We start from the raw sequence: 25,595 nt of genomic DNA on the forward strand, positions 1-25,595 counted from the left end.
GGGGCCTGGTGAGCCGCCCTCTGCCCCCTCAGCCATGCCACAACATGGCACAGCCGGCCTTAGGGTGGGGAGGTGGTGCTGGGCTGGGGGCAACATAACCACAGGGGGCAGAAGGGCAGAAGTGTTGGGGTTGGGATGCGAGTGGAGGGCACAGCAAGGGCCAGAGCCTCTGCCCGCCACAGCCCCATAGGACTGAGCTCTGCCCACACCTGGTCCTGCCTGGAGATGCTAGTGAGTCCTGGCCCACCTCCCCCCTTGGCAAGGACCTCGTGAGACCCTGGCACAGACCCCGGCCAAGCCCGCACTTCTGCCCACAGACTGGAGCCACAAGGTGGTGGTGACTCTCTGCACAGCGTTCAGAGTGCTGTCCCTGGGGCGCCGTGCTGGCTTGATCTGCCTGCGGGGCCCACCTGGATCTTGTCGCACCAGCCAGCGAAGTAGCGGAAGGTCTGGATGGACATGCCCACGTGGGTCTTCAGGGCCAGTGTGTAGACAGCACCTGCATCCAGCGCCTCGATGGTGGCCAGCTCCTCCTGGTGCTGTTCCATGAGGTCTGCCAACCTGGCAGAGGTGAGGAGGGCTGGCTCAGGCCTGGCACAGCTTCTCCTGTGTTGGGACCCTGCCTTCACTCCCAGAACTGCCCTGTGCAGGCGCTGACCCCAGTGGCCTCATCTGTGAGATGGGACAGCGGGCTGGAGGCTGTGAGGATGGTGCCCTCAACCCCCTTTCATGAGACTGCCTGCCTCCTAATAAGAAGACATCCTGCCTCTGCCACATGGGGTCACTGTCTTCCAAAGTCACACCCTCTCTGTCCGGACAGCCTCATGGCCCAGGGAAGTGTGCCGGCCCTCTATGCTGGCTGTCACCAGGGATGAGGAGGGAGGGGTGACAGAGGCACGTTAGGGCAGGTGCATCTGTACAGCCCACCTCCAGCCGCCCCCCTGGTCCTGATGGGTGAGCTGCTGCAGGCACCTAGGAGCTGACATGGGCCCCTCTCTGCTGCGAGGGCGTCACACTTCTGGGGACAGAGTGGACGGAGACCACCGACCCAGCAGCCCCTAGTCTCACACATGGGGGGGCTCTGGCCATGGGACTGGAGCCCACCGACCTGTGCTTCCTGCACACGGCCGTCAGCTCGGCCCGAACAGCACGGGTCTGCTCCCATCCTGCTTGAACCCCCAGGGCCCCGAGGCAGCCCACCACACTCAGGCTGCAGCCCCCAGCCCCAAGCCTGGCCCACCAGCCCTGAGGCCCTGCCCATTTCCTCCTGGACCACAGGTGCTCGCTGGCTGCCTCCCCTCCCCTCCTCCTCATGAGTCAGCCCCCTGCCTGGGGTCTTCAGGGAGCACTCCCTACACTCCTGTTTCCCGTTCCAACCTCTGGGCCTCTCTCAGACCCTGACTCGATGGCACACCCTCTGCGACCCTAGTCCCCCGACCTGAGGCCAGCGCATCTCCCTGCCGCGTCCTGCCAGCGCCTTCCGCCTTCCGCCTTCCTCCAAACCTCACTGACTGTCACAGATGTTCACAAAGGGGACAGCACCACACGGTCTGCCCTTCCCACGAGGACAGATGGTATCTGGTCTCCACACCCCTGGGCACATGGCCCCTATCCAGCGCAAGGCTGGCGAGTGAAACTAGGGACTGAGTGGACGAGCTCAGCAACAGCGGCAGAGCCACAACGTCACCACAGAGACAGTGACACACCTGGGTCACTCTCTGGGTAAGAGGAGCAACAGTAAGTCACCGTCTGAGAAAGATGAGAGACCCGACAGTGGAAACACCATGTTGTAGGCATGACAAGGATGAGGGTTCCATCCGCTACTAGGACAGAACCAGAGCCATGCAGTGCGTGGTAAGTGAGCACAACGTGGCTCTGAGAGTTGGCCCCTTGGTGGTTATGCCCTTGCTCTAGCCTGAGACACGTCAGCTCCAGAGCCTGCCAGTGCCAACTTTTACATATCCAGTTATCTAAAACAGCCCAAACATGCACATTTTTAGCCATTTAGAGCCTGCTTGCTTTGCATCCCCCAGGAACCTCACCCAACTCCTGCGCTGTGCAGTTATGGGCACTGGCCGTCCCAGTCCCCTGACCTGGAGCCCCCCGGTGCTGCTGCGTGACATCACTTGGATCTGGGAGCTCCCTCTCAGACCCCTCTGCCCCCTAGAAGTTCCCTTGCACTCCTCCTGTTCCCCCACGACAGACTCTGAAGGTCTCCTGCTGCGGGGGTGCCACCTGATAAAGCCTGCTGTGTGTTGCTGCCTTTTGCAGTCACATCTTTTTCCTTGATCAGCCCCAAATTCCTCCAACAGTTGTAGACAATGTGCCTGTGATGTGACCCTGTCATAGATCCCTAAGTAACCACCACCTGAGCTACCCGGGGGCCCCAGGGCCCCTGTGCAGGTTGTCCGACCGACAGCCTGGGGAGCGGCACCTTCACCTCCCAGAGCCCGGTGCCCATGTGGCGCCAGGTCGGCGAGGGCAGAGGGACAGCGCTGTCCTCCTTGAGATGCGGAGATGCCAGGCGGCTCGGCCTTGCTCCCTCAGACCTCCACTAGACCCTTGGCTGTGGGCCCATGGCAGTGTCCGAGCACAGGGCAGACGCCCACCAGCGCTGTGGGGCCACTGTGCAGCTGGGCACATGGCCCCTGGGGTCCTGGGACTGTGGGGGACCTGCTCTGCGTCTCCCTTCCAGGCTGTCTTGCGCCTCTCCTGCAACTACCTGGGGCCCTCCTGGGATCCACTCCTTTCTCCCTGGGGCTCCTGCTTCCCTTGTGAACCGGGGGCACCCTGCAGCATTTCCTGTGGGAAATCCCGGCTCTCTCCTCCATGACTAAGAGGCTGCCTGAGTCAGAGGCGGGGTCCCCAGGGGCTCTCAGCCGCTGTGGGCACCTCCCCAGGTCCTTGTGTCCAGGGTGCCCTCCCAACATGTGCCACTAGGTGGCGGCAGAGCATCTTGGGGGCAGGGCTGGTCAGGCTCAGGGAGTCCACAGGGTCCGGCCCCCAGGCCAGGGTCACACCACAGGCCATGCCCTTGTTAGCTCTGTGGGATCTGCAGGGGCCCAGGGGTCCAGCCAGTGTCTTCCAAGGGTGTTGAAGCTACCCCGAGATCCAGCAGGATGGGCATGCCCCGGCCCGAACACACCACCTTTATTCTCTTCTGCAAACCATGCAGGCCCCCTGCTGGCTCCCTGTGTGGGAGCTGCCCTGGCCCCTGGGATAGAAACAAAAGGCCTTGAGACTGTAAGGCCACAGTGGGGGCTTTCCTGCCAGGTGACAAGCTTGGACCACAGAAGGGCCAGGCTCCACACCTGGCTCCCTGGGACTCAGAGTTAAAAGCAGCCTCCTGACATAGGCTCACGGGCTTGCCAGCGCTGCCCAGCAACCCCCTCTGGAGGCACCAGGGACCTCCTGGTTCTAGGAGGGCGGCACTCTCTTCCGGGCCTCACCCCCACCTGTGGCCATGAGCCCACTTCTGATGGGACCAAGGGGGGAGGCTCCCTCCTCCCTGGTTTACAAAAAAAGGAAACGCAAGACAGGAGACCCTGGTGGGAGCCAGGCTGAGCAAGGCCATGCAGGCAGGGTGGCCCCCACCCAGCCAGCTTCTGCGTGCAGGGCCCCACCCCAAAACACTGTGCCCATCTGGGCCGGCTGGCCCAGCACCAGCTGAGAGCCTCACTGCCCTCCGAAGCACACCTGCCTTCTGTGCCTCATTGCTGCTCACACTGCTCCCTCCGCTGGGGACATCTCTTCCCTATGTCTGGGGTCACTTCCTCTGAGAAGCCTTTTCTGAGTCTCAGGCCAGGTGGCACGGCCTGCCCAGGACTTGCCTCCTCCCATCAGGACCTGGGTACCTCCCTCCCCCGAGTGAAGGCACTAGTGCTGAAGGCGGGCGTGGAGGGGCCCTCACCTGTACAGGAGGCGGCCGCGGTCCCGTGCACTAATCCTGCCCCACAGCCCGTGCTCAAAGGCATCCTTTGCGGCAGCCACTGCCTTGTCCACATCGCTGACCTGGGCCAGGGCCACCTGGCATATGACCTGTGGTGGAGCAGAATGTGAGCCCCCCCAGAGAGATCATCCCCCCACCTGCCCTCCAGCCACCTGGGCAGACTCAGAGGGCAAGGGAGGCCAACAGGAGGGCAGGAGATGTGCACAGAGAGAGAGGGGAGGCGGCCTTCCAGCGGGTCTGTGTCTCTACGTCCCAAGGGCCTCTCGTCACTCTCCCACTGACCCCAAACATGGTGAGAGACTCAGGCTGCGGCCACAAGGCTGAGGGTCAGCTTAGCATTTTCAATCCAAGAGCAGAGGCCCATACACTTACTGAGTTCCAGGACTATTTCTTCTTTTTCTTTTTTAATGGAATGATTTTTATTTTCTTCCATTCTAGCTGGTTAACAGTGTTCTGTCAATTTTCTACTGTACAGAAAAATACAGAACGCTTCACGAATTTGCATGTCATCCTTGTGCAGGGGCTATGCTAATCTTCTCTGTATCATTCCAATTTTAGTCTATATGCTGCCGAAGTGAGCACCCAGGACTATTTCTTAAGTAAAACAGGCTGGACTGGCCTGATCCCCACATTCCCTGCACACATGCACTGCCGTGCAGGCCCTCCACTGCCTGCTGCTTGGACAGGGGTGGGAAGGCTGAGGCCAGAGCCTCCGTGCTGGTCACCACAGGTAGGCTGTGCCCTCCCCGCCCAAGGCCCCAGTACCAGGCAGCCCCGTCCCCACAGCCTCCCACCCCGGGCTCCCGAAATGGGGTTCTAGATGGTTAAAGGCTCCTGACCTTCCCACCTGAGGGCCCGTGTGTGTCCACAGCCTGTCCATCACTTTTTTACCTCCCCACAAAGGAGGAAGTTTTCTGCAGATGCACTGCCATAGGAGTGAGTGAGCTGTGCGAGTGTGAGGACATTCGTGGGCACTGACGAGGGGGCCTGCACTGGGGTCCTTGCTGAAGTGTGGGGGGAGGGCATGGCCTCCTTTCCTCCAGGCCCTTCAGAGTCCTCTGCCTCCCTGTCACACCCTCTCTGGAGTTCCCTCTTCATAGGAAGGGCGAGGGCCTGACTATCATGCCTTCTTGCACAGGCAGAGGCCCCCGGCCAGGGCTCAGAGGCTAGACTGGGGGCCGATGGGAGAGGTGGCTGCGGGGACCTGCACTCACGCTTCCATCAGTCGGGTTGATGGTTTCGTAGGTCCTGGCCCCCTCAGCATCCACAAACTCGCCCCCAATGAAGAGCTGGTGGGGCATGTGGAGGGTCAGCTTGTTCACTGCCTTTTCCACCTGGCAAGGAAGGGCCACAGACCTGAGCTTCAGTTGGATTATTCATGAATGGGCCTCAGGGACGGGCACGAACTCACCAGAGACAAAGGAACACAACACACAACCGAGGGGCCAGGCAGGGCTCAAGGCCTCGTGGCCTCCTGGAGCCTCCCTGCTGATTCAGCACTGCTGCCCAGGAAGCCATGCTGTGGGCAGCCGTGGCGGCTGAGTGATAAAAAGAGCTGGAGGCACAGACTCTGCAGCCAGACTGCCTGGCCGGAGCCTGCTCTGCCACTGACCACAGGCCGGCCTTGGGCTGGCTGCTTGGCCTCCACACACAGGAAGGGCCAGCAGGGGACAGCACATGTGGCCCCAGACATGACCCAGCCCCACTTGCTGCCCTGAGGGCCTGCAGTCCCTGCTGGATGCTAGCCCTCCATCAGCCATTTGTCCAGCCCCAAGGCCAACGTGGGGTCCATCTGGTCATCTGCACTTTCTTCATCAGCCTTTGTTCCAAACTTCCAGCCAAATAAACTACCACAAAGCTAATTCCTATAGGAGCTCGTAGCTGACTGAGACACCCTCAGGGTGATATTTAAAGAAAGTCTTTAAAAAAATAGATTTGCAGGAGTTCCCGTCATAGTACAGTGGTTAACGAATCCGACTGGGAACCGTAAGGTTGAGGGTTCGATCCCTGGCCTTGCTCAGTGGGTTGAGGATCCAGCCTTGCCGTGAGCTGTGGTGTAGGTTGCAGACATGGCTCGGATCCCTCATTGCTGTGACTCTGGCATAGGCCGGTGGCTACGGCTCTGGTTCGACCCCTAGCCTGGGAACCTCCATATGCTGCAGGAGCAGCTCAAGAAAAGGCAAACAAACAAACAAACAAACAAAAAATAGATTTGCAGTTACTTCCTCCTCATACTTATAATACACAAGTTGAATGGACAGAATCCTTTGTCTTCCTTATTGGAGAAACATTCTCGAGTCCTCTCTTAAAGGGATGCCTAGTTGCCCAGGTGATGGAAGAGCTGAGATGCTGATTGACCAGAGCAGGAAGCCTCTGCCACTGCTGGGCCAGGACACAGGAAGGAGGTGGTGACACCAGAACGAGGGGCCAGGGTCACCCAGGGATGCAGGCCAGGTTGACAGGGCTGGAAACCATGGCAGAACCCCCTCCAGAGGTACGGGCAGGGAGAGAAGCACATGCTAAGAGTCTCTTCTGAACACCTGACTCCAGTCTTGGGACCACACGTTCCTTGGTTGGTCTGCCGACCCCCTGGCATCTCCAGGCTCTCCAGAGTTACCAGGGGAGCCTGGGTCACTAAGGGTGGGCTCCTGGGCTCCTGGCTTCCCCCAGGTGTCACTGTGGATGCACAGACGTGGGGGTCAGAGGGTCTGCTGGCCTGGCCTGCATGGGGGGCCCAGGACTCACATAGTCAATGACACACTCGCTCTCCTTGTCCCCTCGCAGCTTTCTCACTAACAGCTGGATGAAGTCTCCAAAGGTAGTGGCCATGTAAACATCTTCATTCTCCAGTTCCATGCCATCACACAGCTCCTTCACCTCCTCAACCAGCCTGAGGAAAGAGGATGGAAAAGTGAGACAATGGAAGAGGCTGCGCAGACCGGCACTGTTCCAGCAGTGGAGGCGGCGGTTCGTCTCAACACCCAAAGTGTGAGTGCCCGTTGAGAATTAGGGTAAAAGCCCAGTCCACAGATTCAGGAGGCCCTGGTCGCAAGTTCTGGCTCCACCACTTAACTAATCTGTAACCTTGGGCAAGTGACCAATTCCTCTGAGCCTAATTTCTTTGCCTGCAAAATTGGAATAAGAATGTTTCCTCTATGATTTTCTAAGGAGTAAATGAGACAATCCATCTGTTAATAACTAAAAGATTAATAATAATCATTGAAAAACACTGTTAAAAGAATGAAAAGACAAGCCACAGATTGTGAGGAAATATTTCCAAATCATATATCTGATAAAAGACCTGTCTTCAAATTACGTAAATAAATAACTTTTTTTTTTTTTTTTTGGTCCTTTTGCCATTTCTTGCGCCGCTCCCGCGGCATATGGAGGTTCCCAGGCTAGGGGTCCAATCGGAGCTGTTGCCACCGGCCTACGCCAGAGCCACAGCAACGCAGGATCCGAGCCTTGTCTGTGACCTACACCACAGCTCACGGCAAGGCCGGATCCTTAACCCACTGAGCCAGGCCAGGGATCGAACCCGCAACCTCATGGTTCCTAGTTGGATTTGTTAACCACTGAGCCACGACAGGAACTCCTAAATAAATTACTCTTAAAAATCAATACTAAGGGCACTTCCCACTGTGGTGCAGCAGGTTAAGGATCCAGTGTTATCTCTGTGGCAACACAAGTTAGATCCCCGGTCCAGCTCAGTGCATTAAAGATCTGGCATTGCCACAGCTATGGGTTTTGATCCCTGGCCCAGGAACTTCCCTATACTGTGGGTATAGCCAAAAAGGAAAAAAGAAATCAATACCAAGAAAACGATCCAAGTAAAAATAAGCAAAAGATTGAACAGAAGCTTCACCCTGATGCTTAAGCCAGATAATGACACCACAAGAAAACACACAAGCCAACATCGCTGATGAACACACATGCAAACTTTATACAAATGAGAACTTAAGACCACTGATACCCAGCGAGCAGGACAGCTCATAAGAAGCTGAGGTAGGCAACCTGAACCATGGGGCCTGGCTGTCCATGGGGGCCTGACCAGGGAGGGGCAGAAGAGGAGTCCTGCCTGCCCCTCTTCCCAACACAATTGGCTTTTACGGGGGTATTGGGCTCTGGGCAGTTTTTTTTGTTTGTTTGTTCGTTTTTTTGCCTTTTCTAGGGCCACACCTGCGGCATATGGAGGTTCCCAGGCTAGAGGTCTAATCGGAGCTGTTGGCTGCCAGCTTACGCCACAGCCACAGCAATGCCAGATCCAAGCCGCATCTGTGACCTACACCACAGCTCATGGCAACTTGGGATCCTTAACCCACTGAGCGAGGCCAGGGATGGAACCCACAACCTCATGGTTCCTGGTCGGATTCAATTCCATTGCGCCACGATGGAAACTCTACTCTGGGCAGTTTTAAAGCAGCTGCACATTCTTTTTCTTTTGTTTTTCTGTTGCGCCTGCAGCATATGGAAGTCCCTGGGCTAGGTGTTGAATTGGAGCTGCACCTGCTGGCCTACGCCACAGCCACAGCAATGCCAGATCCTTAACCCACTGAGGGAGGCAGGGGATGGAAACTGTGTCCTCACGGGTACTATGAGCCACAACGGGAACTCCCCAGTCATGCATTCTTTGATCTTCCTCCTGTGAGGAGTGGGTCTCAGCCCCCACCCCTGCCCTTGAATCTGGGTGGGCTTGTGAACACTGGGACCCACAGGGCAGGGTCCACATCTGCTCACTTGCTGGCCTTGCGCTTGCAGAGCCATGAGCCGTCCAAGATCCAGAGTGGCCACTCTGGGCCCCTGATACATGCAGTGAGAAGCCAGCTTGAGGGTGGGATTCCCTGTCCAGCTGCTGCAGCTGCCTCCACTCCATCCCGGCAGGGGGTGGGTGGGGGTGAGGCCTGCACACATGAGTCCTCTCTGGATCCCTGAGCTACACGGTCCATGAGTGTAACAGAGTTGTTTCCCGCCACTCAGTTTTGGGGTGATTTCGGACCCAGAGGTGCCTGGGGAGGGACCCCCACCCCCAGCCTCACCTCACAACATCCACCGACGCGGCGCCCGACTTGAAGAAATCAGTGGAGTCATCAACCTCTGGGACGCTGGGCAGAATCCGTTTCCAGGCACCCTGGAAAGTAGGAGAGGGGAGAACACGGCGCCTGGGGGTGGGGGGTGGCTACGGGGGTGGGGGTGTGCACTGCCTGATGCCAGGCTGGGCTGCTATCCACTCCAGGCTGCTCCTCCTGCAGTCCTGGGGAAGGAGGGGCCCAGACTCCTCGGATGCACCTTACTTTGACCCCAGCTTCTCGGGGCCCCTGCACCAGGCCCGGGATGGTGCGAGGCCGGCCCCACCTGGTATGTCGTCCTGGGTGGGGGTCCCAGCAGGACACTGGGGTGTTGTGCTGCGACACGGGAAGGAGAGCACGGTGGGGTGCTTTGGAGTGTGAGCGGGGCCCACGGATGGGGTTCAGGAGGTCTGGGTCTCATCTTCACTGAGAGACCAGCTGGCACTATGCCCCGCTGTCCTGGGCTGGCAGTGGACAGCAGTGGGGCCCGCATGAGAGGTCCGTGGAAGCTGAGTGGGCAGCAGAGACAGGCCATCTGCAGGATCACAGTGAGACAGGTCGAGATGGCTGTTCTCTGGCCCCACACCCAGGCCGGGCTACAGGATCTGCCTGGTCACTGCCCGAATGGAGAGTGGGCGAGGCCCCACCAGAGACTTCCAGGCCAGCCTCTCCCCGGCCTCTCAGAAAGCTTCCACGGATGTGCCCCTGCCATCCTCACGGTGACTGACCCTGCCCTCACACAGCTGTGCCAACTCCCCAGGCCTCTGCCCAGCTCCCATCCATGGGTGACATTTTTCCTTGAACCCCCAGCTCACGCTTAAATCCTGGGCAGTCTTCCAGGCCATCTGCTACATCACCCCTTCCCCAAACCTTCATTGACCACTGTGCCAGTGGGGCTGGGGCCAGCGGTCACTGTGGGTGTGTGGGCGTGCTGGCCACCAGCCCTCCTAGGATGTGTGGAACCTGGGAGACCACATAGCCTCGTTCAGACCCAGCTGGGGCCCCCAGCAGCTGTCCGAGGCAGGTGGCCTCCCATGCCTCAGCTTCCTCAACTGTGCAAGTGGCTGGGCACAGCCTGGGAGGCCCTGGCACAAGGCAGGCAGAGCGCCTGGGGTGCAGGAGCTGGTGCTGCCCCAGGGCCCTGCACGTTCTCGGCTTCATGCCTGAGACTCCCAGATGTGCTCCTGAGCAGCTGCTTTTCTCATGACTTTGGGCTCAGCGCTGATGCTTACTGAGGTCCTAACAGGGACTACGAAGCGGTCCTTCCCAGATGTGTCACTTCCTCAGCCTTCCAGTGTCCCCGGAAAAACACACAGCCTCCCGCATCCTGAGTGCACTCGGCTGTAAACTCCAGAGATCTTCTGTCCAGCTGGCCTGTAACCCCAGCGCAGCAGGCACCAGAGCACTCGCTCCAAAAACAGTTTTTAAATGAAATGGCTTTTTTTTTTTTTTTTTAAATAGATACCCAAAATGCTCAGCTTTCACCTAAGGAAGTGCTCAGTGCTCTCTGGACCGTGGGCCCCTCTGCGCTTGTCCTCATCTCTTGGTCCCCTGTGGCCACTGCCAGGCCCTCCGTGGTTCCCTACTCCCAGGGCCTTGGCATTTGCTGTGTTCCACCCAGGTCTCAGCTCAAACCAGCTCTCCTGCCCGGGGTGGCCTTCCCTGACCCTCTGCCTTGGACCCTGGCCTCCAGCCCCCTCCCCCACCTCCCAGACGCGTCATCTCTGAGCGTGTGAAATGACATTATTCACTGGCCTGGTTGTTCACTGGCTCTCTTCCCCATGAGAGGGACACAGAGCAGGGACACTCGTGTCTGGTCGTGTATCTTAAATAAGCATATGCACGACAACGAATGAATGGCTGAAAAGCCATCCAACGCCCCCTGCCCAACACAGTGAAACACCACCAAAACCATGCCTTCCCAGGAGGGGGAGGTGGGGGGGGGTGGGCGCAGCTCTGGAAGTGTCCGCTGCCTGGACTCCAGTGGGGACAGACTGAACCTCAGGGAGGAAGTGCTGTCCCCTAGGCAAGCTGGCTGGGAGTGCAGGTGGGCCAACCCTGACACCCGTGGTGAATAGGCAGGTCTCTCTCACAGGAAGCCTTTCTGGAAGGTCCCAGTGCACCTGCCCTATTGCAGGGCCATGAGCTTGGCATCTGAGTCCTCAGCAATTGCAGGGGCTCCGGTTTCACTTGTCTGCTGTTGACAACGCATCCCCAGAGGAGTCAGACCCAGCTGGCCACATCCCAGGGCCCAGCGGCAGAGGAGGGGGCACATCGAGAAGCCCCAGGACAGGGCAGAGCCAACCCCATGCCTGGGGCAGGCACGTACATCCTCAGAGTGTGTGCAGGGCCATTTGCAAAACACATGTGCAGTGCACAGCCTGCCCAACTGGACAGGAGCCCTCAAGGTGTGTCTTACCCGCACAGCCTCCGCAGTGGCCAGCTCCTCCTCTGTCAGCTCCAGGGCGCTGTTGTCCATTCCCCTGAAGAGCTGCGAGGCTGGGATCATCTTGCCATCCTCCAGCTGGATGTTCTTCACCAGCAGCTGCAAAGGAAGGCTGTCCCAGGACCTGTGGCTACCCTTGCGGCGGGCATGCACTCCTCGCCATCCTCACCAGGAGGTGGGCCCCCAGAGCCCAGACTGGCTACAAGGAGGAGACAGGACAGGGGCGGGGCTGCTTGAGGGACTCACTGTGCTCACTGTCCCTGCTATCCACCCCACTGTGGTGGTTTGATGATTTTATAAAGCTGATGAGACAAAAATAGCTCAAGCACCACTTTGAAAGTCAATGGAGAAAACAACCTGTCACCCAACAGCCCAGCTTCCAGAAACCCCATGGGAACCTGACACGGTCATCAGATCCCCCCCTGGGGTGCCAAGGACGTGTCCGTGGGACAAGAGTGGTCCATGGAAACCCTGCACATGCCCAGTAGCACTGGCGTCAGCTTCCCTGAGGACCCGGCCCCACTGCCTTCCAGAGATGCCCTCGAGCTGAAGACAGCCTGGCCCAGTGCAGGTTCCTAAAAGAAGCTTCCACCAAGGGGCTCTGCCAAGGATGCCTCTGTGGCCTTGCTGAACTTGTAGATATGGGAGTACACGGTCCCAGTCCAGCCCTCCTGGCTGGCGCCTTCATCCTCCAGCTGCTGCAAGTGTGAGTAGTCTGCCCAGCATCCTTCTCCTGACTGTGAGGCCCAGGGGCTACACCGCCCCGCCCCTCACTCTGCCCAGAGGTGGAGACCCCAGCCCGAGCCTGCAGATGCAGTCACAACGCAGAGCCTGCCCTAGGGTCGGTCAAGGCTACATTGCTCCAGGACTCGCATCTCTGCTTGGCCTTGACCTCTGCCCTCACTGCCTCCCTGGCAACTCACATGCACAAGAATGCTCGTCTCAGGTGCCAATTTAGGAACCTGACCCAAGACAGACATTACCTTTCAACTGCAGGTATCAACCACGAATACCTGAAGCACCAACAGACTGTAACTCGCAGGCAGCCTCACCTGCCACCGGCCGAGCACAGCACGGTGGGCGCCCAGGGTGAGCTCCCACCAGTCCAGGCCAAGCCGCTCCACATGCACCTGGCCTGAACACATGGCCGCCCAGGGCCCAACACCCAGTGTTTACTGAAATTCCCCAAAGTGCCCGAAGACCCCACCCATCCTCCTTCTTCCTCATCCCACGTTATCTCGAGGCCCAGACCTGCCAACCACTTCACGGTAGTGAGCCTCAGTGCTCGGGGATCACAGCCACGTGCCGGGCCTCAGAGCCAGAGTGTTAGGGCTCGAATCCCGGCTCCGCCTCGGACTAGCTCGGGTGACCCTGGGCAGGTTACTGAAATCTCTTTGCTTTTGTCTTCTACTCAGTAAAACAGTGATACCATCACTACACCTTTCACAGGGTGGCTGGGAAAGCTACATTTGTACATCGAATTGTTTTACAACCGAGCCTGGCACGAAGGTGCTCCAGAAATACACTCCCACGCAAATCACAGCTGGTACTCTGAGTAGCAGTCACCTTGTGTGAATTGGAGCATGTGATGTGCCCACCATGGCTTCCTGGCACAAAGAAGGAGACTGAGGCCCAGTGGCTGCACCCTGGGCTCCTGGCATTCTGCTGGGCTGAAACCAGGCCCTGGCCAGAGCTCCCTGGAGATGCCCTCTCTGACTGACACCCACCTAAGGCACCCAGCTTGCAGGGGGCCAGTCCTCCAGGGACAGGGAAGTGGCCATCCCAGCAGATGGGGGCAAGTATGGGGTCTCCCCTCTTGAAGCCTGTGGTCTCTTTATTCCCAGTGTTCTCCAGTGCAGCATGGAGCCTTCCTGTGGGGCCTGAGCCCCGGACAAGACTGCATACATAGCCTTGAGCCTACAGAAGGGACACGGGACCTGCAGCAGCACTGTTACCATTTGGTCGTCATTCCCGAAGAGGAGGAGTCCCGCTTTGGTGACCACCCCTGGCCGATGGGCTCCTGGGATGGGCACAGCTTCTCCCTCTGGCACCAGGCCTGCGGTATTCAGCGTTGAGTTGAAAAATGTCAGTTTCTGTTGAGGGCAGGAAAACCGGAAAGCGGTGGATGAAAGAGGCCCACTGTGAGGGCCAGATGTGGCTGAGTGAGGCTGGGAAGGGACAGGGGTCCCCCTGGGGCAGCCGAGATGCAAGAGCTCCCGCTGGGGCGGGGGTGGGCACACGAAAGACCTGCAGGAAGTGCTGAGGCCTCTGACCCATGGTAAAGGCAGGTCAGAGCTGGGCCTGGGGTCTCTGAGAGCTGCTAAAATCAAACACAAATGGAAACCTACCTGGAAGAGTCCCTGAGCCGACAGAACCAGTTTAGTGACATGCAAAGCTTAATTTTGCTCATTTTGCAAGACAAGCAAGACTAACTTGACCTCAGTCACTTTCCTGCTTATGTCTCTGGAAATCATAAGCAAAATGTAAACTATTCCTCAGAACTGACAACAGGTAACCACTAGCTGAATGCTCTTCACGTAAGAAAATTCGAATGTTTTCACCAGTCACTGCCTCCTCACGACACAAGCTGCTTCACAGCAACAGAGCTCATTTGGTTTGAAGGCCCCTTGGCTCCTGAACAGTCTTTTTGGTGTAAACACAGTACACTTTTACTTAGGACCACACTGGTGGTTCACTGGGTTTATTTACTTTTTCTATTTCGGAACTTTTGACAGAGACCATGGGCTGGGAGTTGAAATATTTTACAAGCTGCACAATTCAACCTCAGAACTGCTGCTGCGCCTGGAGGCCTGGGGTCCTGAGGGGCTGGCCAAGGGGGTTGGGGGTCTGGGCAATAGCTATTTACCCTTCAGTTCAAAGACATTTTGATAGTGTTTCAGCTGGGGGCACAGGGAGCACGGCCCACCCCCGCCACGCAGGGACACACCTGCCCACAGGCTTCTGTCCAGGCACCTGGCACCTTGTCGTTCCCGCGGATCCAGTTATGAATGGCCTCTGCTGGCTGTTCCCAGTTGATCTGTGGGGCAGGATGTGTGTGCTCAGCGCCCTCTCCCTGACCATCCGGGCAACACCTCTGGCCTCCACTTCTGCCCTGATGAACCAGGACAGTGGGTGGAGCCCTGGGAGGGGCTGGGAGGTCCGGCTCTGGGCATGCTCGGACCCCCAGTCTTTGGCAGGTGGCAAACTCCAGGATGGTTTGGGAAAGATACCGTTCTGTTGCCAAGGTGGCCAAGGCCCTACACAAAGTGTGGGCCCACCCCCACCCCCCTACAATGCCCCTCCTCTCTGAGCTTCTCCTGACCTACAGAGCTCACACAGACCACACACCCCTGACCCCTGCCATGGCACCCACAAGCCCAGAGATACAGCCTCGGGCCCACCTAGCACCCGGACCTAGAGGAATTGAATTATCTCCTGGAACTCATCTCAGAGATCACCCAGCACTGTGCTGATTCCCATGCCACCCCCACCTCTGCTCTTCTCCCTGGGGCCCCTGCCTGCCTCCTCCTAAAGAGGGACTGGGAAGAACCCAGACAGACCCTGTCCCTTGCTATCCAGGTGCCACATGGCCCTGGCTCATGCTCTTTCCTCTGGCTTTAAAGAATTAGGACCTGGCAGCCCCCAGAACCAGCTCACAGCACAGGCAGGCTTCAGGTGGGCGGGACTGGCACTCACCCTGGCTGTTTCTTTCTTCTGAATCCCCTCATAGGTGGCTCCTTCCTCAGGCTGCGGGAGTCTGGGGGCTTTGCCTTCGGCAATCAGCCTCACGGCCTGAACCTGAGAAGACCTGGGTGGGTTGGTGTCCCCGGCTTTAGGACCCTCCCCTAAGTCCCAGCCCCTCACTCATCAGACCTGCCTGGCACCACACCTGGTGCACGACCAGCACCCATGGCATAGGTGCCGCAGGAACAGGTCCAAGTCGACTTCAGTCCCTTGCCCACACAAGCTCTTTGAAGATTGTATGAATTAAAGCCTTTTGCCTAAAACCTTCTCTGATTTTTTTTTTTTTTTTTTTTTTGGCTGTGCTTGTGGCATGGGGAAGTTCCCCGGCCAAGGCTTGAATCTGAGCCATGGCGGCAGTGATGCCAGACCCTTAACCCATGGTGCTATGGTGGTACAGCCTTCCCTGCCTTTTAAGGGGTCTTGAGCTGTGTGATGGGTTTCCAAAGTCCCAAGTTTAGCAGAAAGCGGTTCCTTTGCTACAGCAAAGAAGAAGGTTGTGGAAGGAGGAACAGGGGAAGGTGGGCAGGAAGAGCTGGGCCACTGTGAGGGAGGGTCAGGGGCCAGGGATACAGAAGCTGAGAAGCCAGGAGAGGTCAGCAGTCTAAAGCAGGACTGCCCAGGGGGGAACTTTCCTTGTCCGCATTGTCCAACTCAGAAACCCCTATCCTCCTGAGTTACTAGGGACCTAAAATGTAGGCAGTGAGACTGGTGAACTCAGTCTTTGTAATTCATTTAAATTAATTTAATAGCCACGTGTGACTAGCGCCCACCCACTGAACAGTGCAGCCCTAAAGGATACTTTTGCTTGTTTTCTGTGAGATGTGCAAGGTGAACCCTTCCTGTCTCTCACGTAAAACCTGAAGGTGCTCACTCTCCTTTAGCGACAGGTGGACCCCAGGCCGCAAAACTGGGAACAGCAGTCACTGCTGTGCTATGGAGCCAGTCCCTGATGACTCCAGGCTGGCCTCCTGCACTGGACAGCTAAGCGCCCGACACACCGCTAGGACGCCAGCCGTGCTCCTCCTGGGGCACTCACAGCAGGACCTCACCTCCCCAAGCAGGAAGCACGTGACAGCGCCAATAAAAGCGCTCCACGGTCCCGGCCAGTGATTGGCTTGGGGTCGTCACATGACCTACATTGGCCAATCAGAGTCTCTTCTGAGTTTTCATTTCTAAATTCTAGGGGAGGGAGGGTTTCTCTTCCTTTGGAACCAAGAAGTGTGTATAAACTCTGCGCCGCCAGTGGCGACTTTTCCTCTCCTTTAAGGGCAGCCAAGCTGAGGATGAAGCTAATCAGAGAGGAACAGAGAATCTGGGTGAATCCCACGACAGGACAAGCCTCTGGATTCAGCCAGGCTTGATGCCATGGCTGCCTCTAGTCTTCTCTCTTAAATGAGCCCCAAATGTCCACCTTTGGCTAAACCTTGTTGAGCTTTTCTGACAATTGTAAGCAGGAGTCCTGCCTAATCCAATACATTGTGTGACCTAATCCTGCCTCTTTGAAACCCTGAAATGAGAGTTCCCCGTGCAGATCCTGGAATTGAGGGATCATGGTCCTGGCTAGCTCCGAGGTCTCTCCCTGGGAGGGGGCAGGCCTGGAGGCAGACCTTACCATCCCTTTGACGCCTTCTGGGAAGAGGAAGCGGCTGTACAGCGTGTTCACGGTATCATCCGGGAGGACGTCACACTCCTTCTGCAACAGAAGGTCTCCAGTGTCCAGGCCATCATCCGCCCAGAAGATGGTAAACCCCGCTTTCTTGTCTCCATGAATGAGGGTCCTAGGAGCAGAAGAGTGAAACCTGAGTCCAGGAAGAAGGACCATGGCAAAGGAGGCCCTGGAGTCTGCCCCCATCTCCCCAGGGGAGGACTGGTCTCCACTCTGGCAAGAGCAGGAAGAAGGAAACTGGTCTTTACTGATGCCAGCTGTGTGTCAGTTGTGCTAAAAGTCCTAATGCCTCATGTAACTTTATCTCTCCCACTGGTGTAACAGGCATTGCATGTCCCTCTTACAGATAAGGGGTCTGAGGCCTAGAGAAGCAAGGATGCAGGACTGGAGGTCTGGGAGCCAGAGTCCCAGTCAGACCAGTCCGACTACAAACCCACTCTCTTTTGAAGCTCAGGTGTCTCCCTTCCCTGATGGCCTCTGTGAATAGCTCCACCCACCAGACACCACCTCTCTTCATCTCAAACTATCTTGGTGATTCTTTGCTCCAGCTCTATCTCTTTCCAAGTGGGGTCTGCTGAGAGTACTGGCAGAGGGTGGGGGTTAGAGCAGGCCTCTGGGAACCCCTTAGCCTACTCTGTTCCAAAGACCCCACTGTAGGAGAGGACGCTTCACAGTTCCCTGTGGGGATGAGAGTGTATGGCGATGCTTGATTCTGATTCTTGCCCACGGACCACACTGCAATCCATTGTGTGGATGCCATCTGGCAGCTTGCCGCAATGCCTGCTCCTGGGCACCAGAGAAGAGCTCTGGGCTGAGAGGGAGTCTCAGGCAGGTGGGGAGTCTTGGCCCTGTCTCACCAGTTGATGGATGAGGCCCCTCGGTGCCGGGGGAGCAGGCTCGGGTGGTAGATGATGGAGCCATAGCGGGGGGCACTGATGATCTCCATGGGGATGAACTGGCTGCAGAAGGGCAGGACGTTGAGCTCGGCACCCAGGGCCTGGTACTTCGCCACCACGTCGGGCAGAGCCTGCCCCTTTGCCCTCCAGCGGGTGAACTTGAACACCGGCACTCCATCCTGCTCAGCCTTCAGGCCTGCGGGACAGTGGGTGAGAAACCTGCCCCCCTTCCCCAGCAGGGTGCCTCTTGCATCTCCTTTCCAGGCCTGTCCTTCCCAACTTCCCTGCTGCCCAGGGGTGGGACGGTGCCGGCCAAAGGCCCAGGCCCAGGTCCCAGGGACTGCTCTGCCTGGACTGGCCTCTGCTGACCACCAGGGCTTCTGAGTGCCTCTCTCTCCCAGACTCCGGCCTGACCCCTGACTTTTTTGCCTTCACTGCTCTGGAGGCCTTGTGTCCATCCCCAGGTTACTTCCTTTCCACTCTCTGCGCTCTCTGGGCTGGGGGCTGGGGCCCTCAAAACTGCAATTCTGCCCACCACCATGCTTCATAAGGGCCAACAATAAGGATGCTGGAGGGAGACTGAGAAGCTGGAGGCGGGGTTCCTGTCCTGGGAGCACCACCCGCATCACTTCTTCACCCCAGGGCATCTGCTGTATCCGCTTGGGGTTTCCTCTTCATCACTGAACTGTCCCCAGTGCTCGCCCCTCCCACTGTGTCTGAGGCCCAGGTCCCAGCAGCAGCGCACCCTTCCCGAAGGTCTGAGTTATAGCCCCAAGCCTCCAAGTTTTAGAAGTTACAGCTTCTGGAGTTCCCGTCATGGCTCAGTGGTTAATGAATCCGACTAGGAGCCATGAGGCTGCAGGTTCGATCCCTGGCCTCGCTCAGTGGATTAAGGATCTGGCGTTGCCGTGAGCTGTGGTATAGGTTGTAGACATGGCTCGGATCTGGTGTTACTGTGGCTGTGGTGTAGGCCAGCAGCAACAGCTCCAATTAGACCCCTAGCCTGGGAACCTCCATATGCCATGGGTGCAGCCCCAGACAAGACAAAAAAACAAAACAAAACAAAAAGGAGTTACAGCTTCTTCCCTCTCTCCCCTCCCCCAGTGCCTCTCAGAGGTGGCGGCTCCTCCTTGGTCATGATCATGGCCACAGTCATAGAGCGCTCCCCTGTCAGCCCTCCTCAGCACCCGTCTAGCTCTTCCTGGTGCTCTCATGGCACTCCTGGGTGAAGTGTCGCCCTGACTGGCTCTGACCCATCACTGCCCCTCTGCCTCTGTGCCCTGTGTTTAGGGGTACTGTGGGAGGGGGCTCCATGTGAGCAGAGTGGACTGTGCTCGCAAAGGATGTCCACCTTGTGACTGGGGGGTGCTTCTCAGGACATCTGAGGGTCAGGTCAAGGAGAAGCTCCAGCCAGCCTTAGAGCTGGTGTCAGGGGACACGTAGAGGCTGGGGACAGGACTCAGGCTGGATCCCAGGTCATGCTGAGCTCAGATCTAGAACCAAGGCCTGACTGGCATTGGGACGGTGCCAGAGCTGAGCCAGGGGTCAGCCTGCACTGCTTGTCTGGGAGACTCACTGTTCGCAATGCACCAGCGCCCCCCACTCCTGCAAGACCCCCTCCCTAACCTGGCCCCACATTCTGAATCCATGGGGCCTGAGGGTGTCCCAGAGAGTCTGTTCATCGAGCTGGGGCCCTGCTTCCTGGAGGAGGAAAGGAATAGCTGTATATCAGAAATACAGATTCCTAGGCCCTCCAAGCAGAAACTCCAGGGGAGGGGGTGGTGCAGGGGCCCCAGACTCTGCTCACAGGCCTTCCCTGTGGTGGGGTGTAGGGCATTCACGTCTCGGGATGCTGACCTGTGGTGACTCCACTTGGCAGCCCTTTCAGAGCCTGGGTGCTGGGGTCAGGGGGCCCTGGAGCTGGTCAGACTGCGGGGCCCAGGGAGCAGGCTGGGCTTCTCCAGGATACAAACCCCATCCCACACTCCACTTTGTTCCAGAAAAGCCCCTCAGCCAGTTGGCACCTGAGCAGGATGCAGGGTGGACCACCTGAAGCTGCTTCTAGCCAGGGAAGCCCACGACCCCACAAAAGACCCCGCAGGCTCTGCTTGCGGGACAGCCACTCACCCAGGGGGTCCACCTTCCCATCCTGGTCTGGCACAGTGAACACGCCCACGACCTTGTGACCCTCCTCCTTCAGGTGGTTGTAAACTTCCTGGCCAAACAGGCTCTGTCCAATCACTGCGATCTTCATGGCCGCAGGGGCGGGTCGGCAGGATCTGGGGAGGGATAAGCCTGCAGCGTCAGCCAAGTCATGTGCCCTGGGGCAGCTCCCAGCACCTCACCCGCCCCAACCCCTGGGCCAGGCTCTGGGCTCCCTGGGCGGCGGCCACTGCAGGGAGACGGCCGTGTGAGGGACAGAGAGGCAGTCCCGCCTGGATGGTGGGACTCTGGATGCCGGTGGCGAGTCGCATAGCTACTGTGGATGCTCTGTGACCCCTCCCACATGGTGCGGAGCTGGTGTAGGGCCGTCTGAGGGGGTTTGAAGGTTTCTGTGACCAGGCCTGGGGCCTCGGTGAAGTCACATCAGCCTTGCTTTCCTCCTTTGTTGGTGAGAAAGATCCTGTTCAGAGGCTTTCAGCCTCAGGCCAGGCTTTCCCTGAGTGGGAAAAAGCGTGGGCCTGGCTGCAGGGCCTGCCCGCCACGGCGTGTGAAGAAGGGTGCTCCTTGGACAGCCAAGGATGCAGGGTGGGGTGGGGCCCTGAGCTGGCCCAGAAGGATGGTGTACAGGAAACACCCGGCTAGATCGAAGTTTGGTCCTTCAGTCCCTATGCTCAGACCTGTAGAACCCAGTACCCACTGGAGATATTTCTTGAAAGTGTCCATTTACAAAAATATACCTACTTTGCTGAAAATTTAATTGAAGCAATATATGCTTCGGGCATGCAGAGAAGTGTCCAAATCATAAGGACAGAGCTCAATGAATGTTCACACACTGAACACACCCTATGACCAGCGCTGAGTTGAAGCCGTACTCCAGGAGGATGGGTCGATCCGTTTTCACAGAGTGACTGTGTGACATTCTGAGGATTGTTTCCCTGCAGCACTGGCCCTATAACTGGGCCATGTCCATTCTCACTGCTGCATAGTGTTTCACTGTGAGCATAAATAAAAATGCTCCTTTGTCCAGTCTGCTGTGGATGGATATATTTCCAGTTTGAGGCTGTTCCCATGAGAGACACGATAAAGATTCTGGCACAGGGTACTCGCCAAGTCCAGGCTCACACTTCTGTTGGGTGAGTATGTAGAAGTGGAATCCTTGGGTAGCATGTGTGAAAATGTTGAGCTTTGACAGGCTCTGCTGGTTCCAAAGTGGCAGTCGGGTTTCCACATGCTCTGCATCGTGGCCTCCTGTTTCCTGTCCTGCTGGTGGGAGCTAGAGCGCTGGCCCCCTGGGTTTGTGGGCAGGTCCGCAATGAGGAAGGGGTGCATGTTTCTCTATACTCATAGGCCACTTAGAGATCTTTCTATTTTGTCCACTGGTGGTCTTTTCCTTATTGACGTGCAGGAGGTTTTTGTTTGCCTGGTTTTGTTTTATTATTTTTAAAAAATAATCTAGACTATGAGTCCTTTGTCAGATATAATATGAAAAACATCTCCCAGTTGTGTGGCTGGCCTTTTCACTCTATGGTGTCTTTCGGTGAACACACGTTCTTAATATAGGGCGCTGTATCAAAATTTCCCTTTATACTGAGTGGGTTTTGTATTCTGTGTAAGAAATCTTTGCCTAGGAGTTCCCGTGGTGGTACAGTGGTTAATGAATCTGACTAGGAAGCGTGAGGTTGCGGGTTTGATTCCTGGTCTTGCCGTGGGCTGTGGATGTAGGTCGCAGACGCAGCTTAGATCTGGTGTTGCTGTGGCTCTGGTGTAGGTCGGCGGCTACAGCTCTGATTCAACCCCTAGCCTGGGAACCATCACATGCCGCGGAGAGCGGCCCTAGAAAAGACAAAAAAAAAAAAAAAAAAAAAGAAAGAAAGAAAGAAAGAAAGAAATCTTTGCCTACTCCACGTTCAGAGAGATGTTCTCTTCGCCTTCTGAAATCTTTATTGTGTGACAAAGGAGCCAAGATAATCTTTCCAACAAATGATGCTGGAACAACTGGAGGTCCACATTCCAAAGATGAATCTAGACGCAGACCTTACACCCTTCATAAAAATTAACTCAAAATGCATCACAGACGTAACTGTAAAATGCAGAAGTATAAGACTCCTAAAAGGTAACACAGGAGAAAACCTAGATGACTTTGAGTAACTTTTTAGATACAACACCAAAGGCACAATTCACAAGAGAAAGAAAGAAGCTGGATGGTGTCAAGATTCAAAACTTCGGCCAAAGTTACTGTCAAGCGAAAGAGAATGTGGTTGTGTGTGTGTGGTGTATATATGTGTGGTATCTACGTGTGTGGTGTGTGTATATGTGTGTGAGGTATGTGTGGGGTATCTGTATGTGCGTGTGGTATGTGTGTGTGTGTATGTGTGTGTGTGTGTGTATGCGCATGTGTACTTGCTCAGTAAAAGCCTGGAAGGAGCCACACAGAAATGGTAAAAGTCACCAGGTAGGTTTTTGGGGTTCGGAAGTCTTTTTTTTTTGTCTTTTTGCTATTTCTTTGGGCTGCTCCCGCGGCATATGGAGGTTCCCAGGCTAGGGGTCGAATTGGAGCTGTAGCCACTGGCCTAAGCCAGAGCCACAGCAACGCGGGATCCGAGCCACTTCTGTGACCTACACCACAGCTCACGGCAACGCCGGATCGTTAACCCACTGAGCAAGGGCAGGGAAAGAACCCGAAACCTCATGGTTCCTAGTCTTGGATTCATTAACCACTGCGCCACGATGGGAACTTCTTCTTCTTCTTTTTTTTTTTTTTTAATATTGGGTGTATATTACTTGTGGAAAAATAAAGCAGACAAAAAAGATCTGTTTGGAAGCAGGGAGGCAAGGGCAGGGAAGTCACCTGTGAAGCACCTGGGCAGGGACAGCCCACCTAGAGTTTGGCACCAGGAAAATCAGGTGCCACAGGGGAGGGTCGAGGAGGGACAAAACGCAGAGTGTGCCTCATCAGGCAGCTGCCCAGTCCCCGCCTCCTGCCCGAGCAGGCACCCTTGCTGCCCAGGGCGCTGTGGGGCTGCATGGCATCTGAGGTCCGTTGCGCCACCCAGGACTCCTGCCCCAGTGCCCAGCTGCCAGCCCCTGGTGGCTGGTGGAGCTGCTGCTCAGGGCAGTGGCTGAGCGGGGCCCATGGGGGATGCAGCCCTAGGAGGGGCAGGGGCTCTGCTGAGCTGGCCATCCAGCCACAAGTCTTCTGTCCTCTGTTGCCCTTTGCTTGGGCACCGGGAGTGGGCACATCTGTCCCTCCCACAGTCCCTGGAGTCACGCTTATCCATGGTCTTTTCCATGGTCTTGGGTCATGGTCTTGGGGACAGGCCACTGTGCAGCTGCCTAGACCACCTGAGCCTTTAGACTCGGGTTCAACCGTGTGGAATCGCCCTCATCTCAGCCTCCATCTCCTTCTCCAAAAGGGACTGTTCCCAAGGCCATCCTGGAGGTTAATGCCAGCTCCAGACAGCCTCCTCTGCCTAAGGTAGTGTGCAGTCTCATGTCACACTGGAGCAATCTTGTCAGGTAAGCGGCTATTATTTTATCACCCCTCCCAATCTTAGGAACTAAGATTCAGAGCCTAAGGAACTTGCACGATTTCATGGAGAAACAGGGGAGCGGGAAGAAGACAGTGGGAGTAAACATAATTCTGTCTCCTATACCTGGGGGAATCCCTGCCTCCCCCAGGCAGGTGGCAGGTGAGGGGTCTGCACAGGTGCCCCCGAGGGCCGGATCCGAGTAGCCTGAGTAGCGCAACCCCCAAAACAGGTGGCCGGGCTGTGGCTCTGCATCCTGCTCTCAGAGCCAGGATCACGCCAGGGGGCTGGAGCGCTCCAATCACAAGAGGTCCTCGTGCCCGGCCCCCAGATTTGGCCAATCAGGGGGGACCACTCCCAGTCCCAGAATGGGGTGAGGACCTTAGTGGGCTAGTAGACGGTGCAGGGGGATAGGCTGTCCCTCCACCAAGGACCATCTAATCACCTTCCCCTTGTCCCTTTCCCTCTCGGAGCCTGTTTTCTCTTCTGAAATCGGGGCTGAAAAGCCCCCGGCTCTGGGAGGCGCCTCCCACCCCCCGCCCACTAGCACAGCGCTGTCCTCCACCCCTTCAGCCCCGCATCTCGGTCCTGCAGCCAGAGGACGCCCCAGGCTGGAGCCTTGACTGCCCCAAGGGGAACCCCGACTCTAGTCCCCGCGGCCAGATTCCCCCACCCCAGAAGCCCCTGGAGCCAGGGCAGCCTCCTTCCCCGGGACACCGGGGGCTTGGGGACTCACCACGCACCGGAGAAGGAGCACAGGCGTCACTGGCCAGAGCGGACTTCTGAGTCTGGGTCGGGCAGGGGACCTCGCTGACACAGGCTGGCCTGGGAGGCAGGGAGGCGGGGCCGCCCCTGCTAGTCCAGGAGCAATGGCCAAGGCCGGAGCCCGGGAGGGGAGGGGCGCCGAGCGGGTGGGGGTAGTCAAGCTGGGTCCTGGTGGGGAGGGCATGGGCTACAACCCTTTCCAGTATTCACAGGGCTTTGCAAAGGCCCTGGGGTTGTGAGTACCTGCAAGGCTGACTCAGAAGAGGCAACTCACCAGGCAGGTAATTTTATACCCCATTTCAAGTTGGGAACTTTCCCTGTTTGCTCCCCTTCTTCCTCAAGAGAAGCCCCGCTCCCTCCCCGCCCAGGACTGTACTCCTACCTAAGTCACTTCTTTTATTTTATTTTATTTTTTTTGTCTTTTTGCTTTTTCTAGGGCCGCTTCCCATGGCATATGGAGGTTCCCAGGCTAGGGGTCCAATCGGAGCTGTAGCCACTGGCCTATAACAAACAGCCACAGCAACGCCAGATCTGAACCACGCCTGCAACCTATACCACAGCTCAAGGCAACACTGGATCCTTAACCCACTGAGCAAGGCCAGGGATGGAACCTGCAACCTCATGGTTCCTATTCGGATTGGTTAACCACTGCGCCATGATGGGAACTAAGTCACTTCTTAAAGGCAGCTTTCCTAAACCACATGCCAGCTAGGACAGAGCCCCTCATCACATGGCTAAAGAAGGGCGTTTCATGGTCCTTCGAACCCTCTCAACCACAGTTTGATCACTGCTTCTGGGATGATCTGATTGACATATTTCCCCATTGGAACAGGAAAGCAAGAACTGTCTTAGTCCATGGGAATTCCCCAGTATCCAGTGCAGTGCCTTGGGTTCAATAAAAATTGTGGAATAAATGGCTGAATGTGAGGTGCCTGTGGTGGGAAATTCGTGGAGAACTCTGAAGTTGGAGGAGAGAAGGCTGAGAGGTGACACTGAAAGGATAACTTGGAGATCAGACAGCCCAAGCAGGTGTTAGGAAATCAGAGAAGAACCCATAGTCTTAAGGCAGTGTACAGAGAAGAGGGAAGTTTAAATCCAGCAGCACTGCCACCTGCAGTGACATGGAAGCAGAAAATGTGCAGGGAACTGGGCCATCTGACTTGTGTTGAAGGCACCTCCTGGCTTCTTCTTGCTGCTTATACTATAAGGTGAGAAGAGAGATAAGCCACAGGAGGACTGTTAAATAAAAAGGAAACAGAACTTGCTGGTTTTGAAATTTCCTTGCTTCTCCAAATCATAGTAATAATAATAATAATAATAATAATAATAATAATAATAGTAATAATGTATTGGGGAAATAAAATAAATAAATA

The 25,595-nt window shown here is 56.7% G+C and overlaps 1 protein-coding gene across 2 annotated transcripts in view; it reads right to left on the minus strand.

Annotated features, from left to right (window-relative positions):
- ALDH1L1 (aldehyde dehydrogenase 1 family member L1) overlaps positions 1 to 24,323 on the minus strand; it is a 46,193-nt gene extending 21,870 nt beyond the window's left edge. The window contains exons 1-13 of one of the 2 annotated variants that reach the window (XM_021098212.1): positions 24,201 to 24,323; positions 19,895 to 20,046; positions 17,729 to 17,963; positions 16,818 to 16,983; positions 15,158 to 15,259; positions 14,409 to 14,498; positions 13,417 to 13,554; positions 11,435 to 11,560; positions 8,986 to 9,077; positions 6,695 to 6,839; positions 5,164 to 5,283; positions 3,911 to 4,038; positions 411 to 561 (exon numbers count right to left, since the gene is read on the minus strand). In XM_021098212.1, coding sequence (XP_020953871.1) covers positions 411 to 561; positions 3,911 to 4,038; positions 5,164 to 5,283; positions 6,695 to 6,839; positions 8,986 to 9,077; positions 11,435 to 11,560; positions 13,417 to 13,554; positions 14,409 to 14,498; positions 15,158 to 15,259; positions 16,818 to 16,983; positions 17,729 to 17,963; positions 19,895 to 20,021 — 1,620 coding nt within the window. In that variant the 5' untranslated portion in view covers positions 20,022 to 20,046; positions 24,201 to 24,323. 2 annotated transcript variants of the gene reach the window in all.

Source organism: Sus scrofa, chromosome 7 (genome assembly GCF_000003025.6).
Source record: "Sus scrofa isolate TJ Tabasco breed Duroc chromosome 7, Sscrofa11.1, whole genome shotgun sequence".
Lineage (NCBI taxonomy): Eukaryota > Metazoa > Chordata > Mammalia > Artiodactyla > Suidae > Sus > Sus scrofa.